The following is an 11,372-nucleotide window of genomic DNA, read 5'->3' as shown; positions in this document are numbered from 1 at the left end:
TTTGTATGTCATAGTTCACCGCGTGCCTATGTCAGCTGTCCACCGTCATATTTAACGTGGCTGAAGCATGGAACAACCTACCGGGACAAGCAATAGTTTCATCGTGGAAAAAGCTGAGGCCCTCCATGAATCAAGATGATGAAAACAGGGAACCGGAAGATTTAGTTCCATGAGAAGCATTGATTCACAGGGCAACTGAAAACTCAGAGCTAACACCAAATGTTTTAGAAGAATGGATACGCCACTTGAAGACGAGCTCATAAATATATCGAGAGGCTTGGTTTCTGAGGATGAAGACAATAAATTGTCAACTGACTGCAGCTCATACAGTCATCAGAAGATGCACTAGCTGGGATTGACGTGTATAATTTAATACATACTTGATTTTGATTATATTATGAAACCGTGACTTGCTAGTACAAATTTCTTAATAAAAACTATTTTTGTGAAATACCTGTTTTACTTACCATATTTTGTATATAAGTACCTAGGTATGCACTATAATTCACCGCTTTCACTAATTGGACGCGGATTACTGAGAGTACTGTACATGATAATTCAATTGTAAAATTTAATTTTATAATTATTTTTAGTTCATGACTAATAAAAATGGCTATTTATCCAATATGACGAAGGGTCGCAAGTCACTTGACTACTACAAAAGGGGGTTGTGCTCAGTGCATCATAGTATGAACAAGTGCCGACAACTCAATAATTCAAGATTTATTTCTAAATACAAAAATTTGCTAAAAATCCACGAAATACCTCTAATTTTACCTCGCGGAACATTAGGGTTCCACGGAATACCAGTGTAGAACATCATGCTGCCTTTCACCTTAGAGATAAGTACTGGGGCCGCCAAACATCTTGGTCTGGGGGCCCGCTTCAGGATGTGGGGGCCATGGGTATAAATCATAAAGAAATCATTTAACTTTTACTGTTTAATAAAAACAAAAAATAAAAGTTAAAACATAATAACAAGTATCGATATTGAGCATTTTACTAATATAAAAATATATTGCATTAAAAATAGACGAAAAAGGGTGTGTTTGCAGTTAGTGCAAAGAAATATTCAAATTAAAATATAAGCGTTTCTTAAGATTTCTACAGTAGTTAATTTAATTAAGGCACATCTTTGTTAATGATATAAAAATATAATTGTAACCCGTTGATATGTATTTATTTTCTTTTAATAAATAGTGTGAAAATAAATTATTACTGTATGAATACAAAGGGAAATTTATATGACAATTATTATTGTAATCGAGTTCTTAGTTTGTACATACTTAGACTAAAATGTTTCTTTTTTACAATGGCAATGAAAATATTCGACTTGCACTAATTATTAAGTAATCGAATAATAATAAAACTATAAATGAGGTAATACTTATTCATGTACCACTTTCTTCGTCACTTTCTGTATCTAACGAGGCCACGGTTTCCAGGTGTCGGGTCACGGCTCGCTTGGTTTTGTACGATTTTTTAATGTATTGCTTATCAAATGTGTGTTGCTTCGGACCCATCTTTCTTAGTAAATCTTTCATGGAATCAACGATCGGCATCTGTAATAATCCAAATAGGCAATTAATGATAACGCAATCTTATCAGTTATTTAATTATGGCCATACCTCATTGCAGATTGCCCGAATTGAACAAGAGTTGTTCAACCACTACCTTTAGACATTTGCATGATTGAACTTTTTACATGAGCGTATACAATTAGCAAAAGTTATATTATCTATTTGAAAGAATTAAATTAAGAATCAATGACCAAATCCAGACCAAGATACATCTGTCCGTGCACAATTATGTATCTGGAAATTTGTATGCATACAATTGACCGTAGGACACTTCTTCGTAAGCCATTGTCCTTGAAGCATGTCTTCGTATAGCATTTAATCAAATGATGAGGTGATCGTTGACGATTTCACCGTGGAGTATATTGTACGTATGCTACAAAATGCGACGGTAGTTTGCAAAAAGTAATGTTCCAATTAGATAGCTACATGAAGTATTCTCAAGAAATGGATACAGTTAAGTACCTATTGGTAAACTGTAAATTATTATATTGAAGTAAATATTGTTAAATCAGTTAACCTATAATATTCATGTTAAAATAAAATACGTAATAAAACCATCGGAAAGACAAGAAAATAGATAGGAAACTAAATTAGAATTATTACAATCATATTGTGTATATTTGTGTAGTTTCATCATAAAATTAATTTAAAACCAATAAAACATTTCATAAAATCTGTATAGAATCTAGAAACTAGCGCCGCATTATGTAACATACATACAATATACTCCACGGTAAAATGTTCGACGAACAACTCATCTTTTGATTAAATGATATACGAAAACATGTTTCACGGACAATGGCTCACGAAGAAGTGTCCTATGGCCAACTGCATACGTACAACTTACATGTAATCACACAATTATAGACAACCGCAAACATTAATATCAAGTTAAATGCAGTTTGGACCGCCTACATTTATAAATTAGCACGCTTATACAAAACAACTTATAATATAACATTAAAAATTTTTCCAATATTTGTCAAGAGTTTTTATACAATGTTGATTGTTACCAAAGTGCACATGGTTTTTATTTTAATTTATTGTTTCAAATGTATGATTTTTGAGCATCACTTACGCTCGCCAATAACGTTCAGTTGTTTATGCTCTGGTCAAAGAGTAGAGTGTTTGTTATGAGACATGACATGTAAGAAACCAGTCTAGAAAATCTGTTAAGAAACCTCTTCAGGAAGAGGAAACACTGCATTAAGTATAGAGATATATAAAAAAAATGTCCAGTCTTAGGGGTCGTCCATATATGACATCGCGCCCTAAAAGGAGCAGCGGTCTGATATAATGCGATGATTTGTGACGAAAACGATAGGAGGGGTGTAGAAAATGTGCCAACATAAAATGAACAGAATATAAATTCATTTTTTGCTGAGAATGAATCTGAAAATTGTATGTTGTCATTTATGGACGACCCCCTAGCTAATGTGGAAAAATGAATGAAAACAGATTTTTAATCAAAATATAGGTGATAACGAAATGATCAATAATGACCTTGTTTACTTTGCTGAATTCACAGGTTCACCTGGATGATATCCACCCGTTGAATATTCATTATCGGAAAACGTTAAGTATTCATGGTCAATAGGGAAACACGACATTGCTCTTAATGACGGAACACATATTTTGGCATGACGCCGTATGACCTCGTTCCATAGAGAGGGCACTTTTCTATCACAGCAGTCGAGGAGACTGAAGTAGGAACCCCATAATTTCGAACAAAGCAAATGACTATCTGGATGATCCTGGTCTGCACCCTTGACTCCTTCCGCAGTTATCTCTTCAACCAATGCAATTGTATCCCAGCCGATCGTCGAAGGAGTGTACACATCCTGTAATAAGTTATCTCCGATGTATACAATTTTAGGTGAACTTTGCGCACTCAAATATGAAAGCAGACCGACAAGTTCTTTCGCATTTCCTTGGCAGTACACGTGCGGTCCGGTATTGTGTTGTAATTTTAGTGGACCAGTTTCTTTACCATCGCTTAATCCTACAAACGATTGATTGTCTAAGAAAAAGGCGGGCTTTCTAGAACCAAATACAATAACATCGAAGAGTTCCATCCAATCATCTCCGATGCAGGTTTTCGCAGTAAACGAAGCGAAATCACATCCAGATGCAGTTATTAAAAATGTTTTCTTCTCCCGTTTCAACGTTTTGATCCAAGATATGACAGATTCGTCACATTTTCTGATGTATTTAGAAGGGTTGGATTTGACAGCAGGGAAAAATCCTCCCGTACCATTTGCAAAGTTTTCCTGGGAATACATGTATTCCACTCCGTCCATAATATCAGGCCATACATTGTATGTACTGAGATGTTTTCCACCATGGTCCAAAGAATCAACGCAGTGAGCGAAGCACAATACGGCTGACATGTCAAAATAATCCAAAGAAGACTTGAAAATTTTTGTCAAAGGGCTGTTCCATGCGACCAATAGATTGTCTACATATTGATCGATAAAATCCCATTTTCTCTCAGGACCATATATGTTATCTATTTCTTGGTTAGTAAGTAATTTTGTGCCGTGTGACGCTTTTAAAATATAACCATCCACACCCACTCGCAGTATATTTCCTTTGGCAAAATCCATAAGCAAACCTTTAAGAAGAAAATCGTGGGCTTCGTCGAGCGGACGCAGCACATATTTAGCATTGTATCCCTTTTCTTCAACGAGGTACTTACTCAAAACTTCGTATATAAGATGAATTTTATTTTTGAGGTTATAATTGCAAATTGTGTTATCTAAATCAAAACCGATGCAATCGTAGTCGTTGAAAGTGAAGACATCGCTTCCTGATAAAATAGTACTCGCTGAAAATCTTGAAAACATTTTCTTGTCATATTGACATAACGAAGCACCACTGAATTTAGTTGAATATTTACAATATCTTTTCCGAAACAACCTTACACTATTACAGTGACCAGGATTCCATTTGGTTACTGCTAATCCCAACGATTTATACATTATTTAAATCTAACTACATTATTCATTACACACCTAAATTTCAATGTTATTAATACATAATAGTAAAATTTACGCATTTTCATTGGCAGGCGTAGATGTCGACGTTGACAGTAAAAATTGAGGAAAAACGGCGGGATTTTGAATTTTGTTATCTTATCAATTTTATTAAGTTTCACTTACCGATTCGGGTATTTGGACGTATCTTATGTTGCGAAAATGTACGAAAAATAATTCGAAAGAGTACTCTTGTCCACGGGTATCCGTAAAAATTGCATCTGTCATAACAATATTCATGAAACTGAAACAACATTACACATCAATATAATAAAATCACCCATTGAATAATGATATTCAAAGAAAGAATAACTGTACTTACCCGTCAACGTCGTCCACCTTTCCCGTGACAAAGGAATCATTCCGTAAATCTACGGTTGTGAATTTTCCTTCTAAGGTTTTAATAAGACATGCAAGTCCATTGAAAAAATTAAATCTTTCTTTTGCAGACCCATACCGATACGCCATTGTTGTTATTATTCAATTTAATAGACAGGGCCATAGATTAATATACTTTTAAGGGCTATAGATAATGCAGGTACAGACCATAGATAATATAAATCAATATTATAAAGATATTATTATCTACCTATCACATTTTTATTATTATTGATGGAAGGATTCATAATTTATAATGAAACAAAATAAATAATTTGTAGGTCATATAATACGCACCAAAAAAAAAGTTGTCAGCCAGCCGAATTTGGATTTTTTTTAAAAATACAAAATAAGTGACCTAGGTACCTAGCTTTGTATCAAACCAATAGATTTGCCCATTTTCGAAACATTACAAAAAATACCGGAAAAGTCAAAGAGATTAGACTGTAATGTCTTTGGGAAAAGCAATATCGATAGCACAACAGTACTGTACGGTAAGTAACTTGATTGGCCATTTATATTGAATTTTGGTGCTTACTAATTAATTAACTTCACTTTATTGCCAGATCTATTTTTAAATATCTTCACTGCTACTAATTAAAATAAGTAGGTACCTTCCTACTTGTTACAATAATTGTGCTTCTTATTTTTCGGGATGTTATGCCTGAAAATCGTTGCCCAAATGATTTGGCAGTCGGGCAGCCTTCTTCACGGCTTTACTCCAGACTCCTTGGCGACATTTTAGTAGTATGCATAGCCTGACATATTATCAGTGAAAATCCCATGGTATTTTTGGTTTGGTCAATCCATCTAGAGCAGTGGTCTTCAAACTTTGTCGATTCGATAAGTTTTTTTCGGGGAACCCCATCCCATCCTTAGAAAAATATATCTTACAATAATACTTATTCAAAGTTGATCAATGTGTTCTAGCTACTTTATGTACTTAAAGACAATTAAAGAAAATTATTGTATTTTTTATTAAAATTTTTTAACATAAAATTAATGTAATTCACTCACTAGTAGCATCAACTCGTTCCCCAGCTGTCTCCTACTCTTGCATTGTATTTAGTGACTGGGGTGTGCTTGTATTTTTTTTACACTACCTACTTAATGCGCTACTATACTAATGAATTTACATAAGTAAATTTTTTTTTTCGCGGAACCCCGGGTTTCCGCGGAATACAGTTTGAAGACCACTGATCTAGAGCAAGTGTTTCTTCGTCCTCTACGACCTTCAATTTTTCCAAATATCCGAGCTACCTATCCCAGGTAATTGTAATCTATGGTCAAAGAATATGAAAATAAAGACGGAACAAACCAATTTATTTTTGTGTAGATAAAAAAGAATTAACTGGTAAAAATCCTAAGGCTGCACTCATACATAACTAATACAGTGAACAATCTAACCATGCACATGACATGTGGATGCAATTCCTTCTAGTGCACAGCAATTAGGCCAGAAGTACTCACATCAACAATATTGCATCGCTTTCTCTTGCTTGACGCTCCTCCGACTATGTCTAGTTTTCTCAAAACTATCTAATCCAAAGATGTTGGAGAAAACCTTCTTCTATAAAGATGGAGTCTACACTGACTTATGAAATCGAAACAAAAAAGGACCTGTGGGTCTATTCTATACTTATCGAACACTAAATTGATAAATAGTATCAAACTTAGGGTAGGTTTGTATCAAAATATTAGCACTTATTGTAACAATTACACGAAGCCGGTTTTTATTGTTGCAATAAGTGCGATATTTTAACAGCAGCAAGATAGGTGCTGTTAAAATATAGCACTTATTGCAACAATAAAAACCGGCTTCGTGTAATTGTTACAATAAGTGCTAATATTTTGATACAAACCTACCCTAAGTTTGATAATATTTTTCACTTTATCACTTTAGCGGTCGATAAGCATAGAATAGACCCACTGGTCGACTGATTAAGTTAAGCTACAGGTGACTTCACATTGCAGGTTACTATAATTTTAGATTCACCCAATTCGTAAATTACAGAAATAGTAAAGTTCTATCTGCAGATATTGCCAAAATAAACCTTCTTGTTTGTTTGGTCTAAATGCACCTTTATGTAGCAAATAGTAGGTAGGTATATAATGTATTATTTCAACAGCATCCCTATAAGCAAAAATCACAGCACACCACTGGAGTTTTCCCAGTTAAAAACTAACCAGACTCAATATTATTTTTTGTTATGAATAATATTAATTCATCAGTGAATAAACAAAAGTAACCATATGATTATTCATTGGAGTTTCACTTAAGCCGCATTGCCACGATCCAAGTACAATCCAAGTATACTGGGACCGAGCGCCATCCAAGCGCACTCGTACGGGACATCGTCATACAAATTACTCCTATCCAAGCTACTTGGACCACGTCCTACTCATCCAAGCTAGCTTGGATAGGAATAATTAGTATGAAGATGTCTCATACGAGTGCGCTCGGTCCAAGTCAACTTGGATCGTGTCAACGCGGCTTTAGAGTACCTATAAATTTGAAAAAAAAACTGTAATTTCGTCTAAAAGAAGGTGAACACATTTTAATTCAGAGAGTAAAGAAAACCTAGTTTCGATTTGTGCGTTTGTTCTATCAACAACTTTTGAAACTACTTTGAAGAAATAAGATTATGAGCACTAATAAATATCTAATTGACCAGTTATTATAGTATAATAGGAAAGCAGAAGCCGTGCCAGGCGGTATTTGATGTCCTCTAGCAGCTGTCTCTCACCAATCTTTCCCAATTTTTTGACCATTCCATTTTGCTCCGATCTCGCCACAGTTGATCCATCTCTTTCGCAGTCTGCCATCGTTGTACCTATCTGGTCAAGATCTTTGGTGTTCTTGTCTGGCATTCATTCAATATAGTCCGCTCATCACAGACTTACAGAATCTAACAATAGTTTGCTATTCAAATAGCTGGTCTAAGACAAGCCATTTCTTTAAAATATAATTTGCTACGGTACCGTCAAATGGGATTATTCCGCCTAGTAAAAAATATTTTGTTTGTATGGCCACTACTTATTTTTACACTCGGGTAGACAAAATGTTTCTTTATAACCTTATTCTCAATAAAATTGTCAGTTAGTCATATTGTACATTTTAAACATCTATAACTGTACGTTAGTTAATATAAAACTTGACCTTTGTAAATGGTGTGTGCATACGCAGTTACGTCAACTACAGTCGAAAAATCATCATTTATCTACCAGAAATACAAAAGGTACGATATTGATATTTTTACTCTCCATTCCATTATATGTTAGCGATTAGAATGCATAGCGATATTTAAATAAATTGAATTTTAAAGACTTAAAATACGCCAGGCGTACTTGTACCGAAGAGTGACATGAAGTTTTATGGTTATTCCGCCTGAGGTAGGGTCGCAAAACACTTTTTAATAGTATTATTTTTAATATCAATAAATACAATAAATTGTCTATTATTTATTAGTGGAACGCAAAAATAGGTATAACAACACGATTATTATACTTTGTTCGTTAATAAACCAATTTGAAAGAAGCATGATGAAATTGATATTGGCATCTTATAAAATTGGGTAAAAAGTACCTACTAAAATATAAAAATACACATAAGCATAATAATTATATTGGTATCTATTTTGTCATTAGATGTAAGAGGATTCATTAAATCAGTTTTTTTATTCAGTTACAAAGATACTTATTGTTAAATTTCTTTCAAAAAAACAAAAATAACCAAAAAAAAAATGTTCACATACATTATATTCCTACCTAATTAACATGCATGTTAATTTGTTAGAACGTAATATCATAATAATATTATGAACATAGTTTATCTACAAAATATAACTAATTATATTTTTTGCCCACCCCTAAGTTCAATCTACAAAATGTATGCACGTGTCAGTGAAACAAGGGTAATTCCGCCTAGAAAATTTTGATGATGCAAAAACACACAAGAAAGATAAATATAGATGGGTTATGGTATTTAACATGTTTGCAGCATGTGTTATGAGTATTATTCTACGACATTGCTGTTCCCTCGTAACAGTGATAATGAATTAGACGATTTTTTTTAAAGTAGGTGGAATAACCCCGAGACAGTGTAATTACGCCTACATATTTGTGTCAGTAAAATCAATATCTTAGAATGTAGATAAATAATATTAACTATTTTTAATAATTGCAGTTAAGTATATATAACCATAAAAACCACATAACAATGGATACGTAGTACAAAAAAAATCAGAAAATACAAATTAACAGCACGCCGTAGAAAAATCAGGCGGAATAATCCTGTTTGACGGAAACAGTTTTCTGATCTTTAATGTGTCTTAGGAAACAAACTAGGTAATAAAAAATAGATTCATAAAAAAAAATCGTGTAAGTTTATTGAAACTTCATTTGTATACAGCATAGACTTATAATATAAGCGTTATGTGATCGAATATTTTGTCATACAGTTGCATATCAATGAGTTACATATTGGGGTTGCCAAGTATTCGGGATATTAATAATTGTCCTTTCTAAAAAAAAATTATAGTAAAAAATAGTGGGTACTGACGTTGACATCTGACGTTTTTAGGTGGTCAATTGATACTTAAATATAAATCAAAACTGAAGTAACTTTAGTAAATACTTATTCCTTCATTACTTAAACTGTTAGGTTTTAGTTTGTTTTAATGTTTTAACTCATTTAGTCACGGTGGCTCCATGTTAAACTCCTATTGGTTGGGCCAATTATGGTTGCCCTCATTCCTTTTCCCCACGTATTTCAAATCCTTAGATATTGTCGCAACCACCGCGACCAGCAGTTACAGGTCATCAGTCGACCGTGATTGCAGTTACATGCAGTCACTTCAAGACAGTGGACGTTATAATAAAAACACCTTTTTAAAACACTAACCTTATACTAAGCTGCAATGTCAGAAAATATAAAGATTTTAAGTAACAGTAGCTCATTGAATCAATATGTATAATAATGATCTCAGATTAATTAGTATAATGTTTAATATACAGTTTAAACAAAAATTAACGGTTCACCCACCATTGCCGTAGATGAGTGTTGTTTCTTAGGTAATTGTATCAGTATTCGATATAACATAATAAAACGCGAGTGCAGAACTACAAGGTTCAAAGTGTTTGTCCTTGGAGAAACAAAAGTAACAATGAGGCAGCTTAGAATACTACTTCATTGTTGGGTTTGTTTTTTCAAGGACGAACACTTAGAACCTTGTAGTAATAGGCTCGCGAAAAGGCTGTCATTTTTAAATACCACATCCTAATAATATTGTTAAGTCGACAAAAGATATTTACAGATTACATGTTAACAGTACATTTTCGTAATAATTAGTATAAATAATATTATTATGGTTGTCCTATGTTAAAATTTTATTGGTACCTATGTCTACTTACAATATAATATTTTATTAGATCAATAATATCAAATAAAGAGACTAGATTTCTTGTTACATAATATTTATAAAGACAACGATGATGCATTCATTGAACTGAGGAAATTCATTTGCATATCCACAAAAACTTATAAAACAATACAGAGAATTTGAACACAGCTAATTGATGGAGATTTTGTATATATCTGTGTGCGAAAGTAAAAGGAAGATAAGTCTAAAAAATCGCTACTTTTCATTATAGGTATTCCATAGAAGATTGAGTTTTGGAGAACTTTGTATATGTATGTGAATTTCTATATTTTTGTGTGAAATTTACTAATTCAGCGGCATTCGTTAGACTTATTTAGGCATATTATGTAATATAATATACCAGTAGCGAAGTCATATGTATTTGTTTTTATTGAACTACGCCGCAATTTACAAATGGTGTTGGTTAGTTTTTAAAAATCAATTAAACCCTGCCTAAACCAAACCATAATAGTTTTGGTATATTTAGGGCGATACGACAAAATTGTGGGCAATTTTTTATTCACACGTATTTGTTTTCATTGGATTAAGAATATATTATATTTTTGGTTAACTTTTTTAAATTCATTAAGCCCTGCCTAAGCCAAACCTATAATAGATAAAAAATATTATTCTATCCATAAAATATCTAAAGTTATGTATGATTTAATTGCATACTTTTAGATATTTTATAGTGAGACGAGTATATTTTAACTATTATTTATTATGGCTTGGTTTTCGCAGGGTTTAATTAAATTTTAAAAACTGACCATCACTATCTGTAAATTGTAGTCTTATTTCAATGAAAACAAATACGTATGAATGACAAAGTTTAGTGAGCACTATTTATGGCGGATCTTAACAGCCTACCTCCACCCTTCGCCACTGTAATATTATATACACTACCTATGTATTTAGTTTGACATAGGTATTTAAATCGATTTGTAACACTTATTACTTTC

General features: G+C 33.0%; 2 protein-coding genes across 2 annotated transcripts; both read right to left on the bottom strand.

The window, feature by feature from the left end:
• Window positions 1–929: 929 nt before the first annotated feature.
• Window positions 930–5,112, bottom strand: Lsm10 (U7 small nuclear RNA associated Lsm10). The gene is made up of 3 exons (XM_085956718.1): window positions 4,938–5,112; window positions 4,742–4,859; window positions 930–1,562 (listed from the first exon to the last, which is right to left on the bottom strand). Exons 1-3 carry the CDS (start codon window positions 5,081–5,083, stop codon window positions 1,392–1,394), a joined length of 435 nt encoding a protein of 144 aa, XP_085812844.1. The 5' UTR covers window positions 5,084–5,112; the 3' UTR covers window positions 930–1,391.
• Window positions 1,426–4,636, bottom strand: Nt5a (5' nucleotidase A). Its single transcript, XM_085956717.1, has 2 exons — window positions 3,084–4,636; window positions 1,426–1,562 (listed from the first exon to the last, which is right to left on the bottom strand). Exon 1 carries the CDS (start codon window positions 4,559–4,561, stop codon window positions 3,089–3,091), a length of 1,473 nt encoding a protein of 490 aa, XP_085812843.1. The 5' UTR covers window positions 4,562–4,636; the 3' UTR covers window positions 1,426–1,562; window positions 3,084–3,088.
• Window positions 5,113–11,372: the final 6,260 nt, after the last annotated feature.

Source organism: Rhyacophila brunnea, unplaced genomic scaffold, assembly GCF_057557595.1.
Source record: "Rhyacophila brunnea isolate RB1 unplaced genomic scaffold, BYU_Rbru_1.0 scaffold_6, whole genome shotgun sequence".
In the NCBI taxonomy this organism is placed as follows: Eukaryota; Metazoa; Arthropoda; class Insecta; order Trichoptera; family Rhyacophilidae; genus Rhyacophila; species Rhyacophila brunnea.
Note: the sequence above shows the minus strand (reverse complement) of the source record. Positions and strands in the feature narration are given on the sequence as shown.

Coding starts and splice junctions, on each gene's coding strand:
- Lsm10 (XM_085956718.1), bottom strand. CDS start 5,083: ATGGCGTATCGGTATGGGTCTGCAAAAGAAAGATTTAATTTTTTCAAT. Junction 4,860..4,937: donor AAGGTGGACGACGTTGACGG/GTAAGTACAGTT, acceptor ATGTTGTTTCAG/TTTCATGAATATTGTTATGA. Junction 1,563..4,741: donor ACGTCCAAATACCCGAATCG/GTAAGTGAAACT, acceptor GGATTATTACAG/ATGCCGATCGTTGATTCCAT.
- Nt5a (XM_085956717.1), bottom strand. CDS start 4,561: ATGTATAAATCGTTGGGATTAGCAGTAACCAAATGGAATCCTGGTCAC.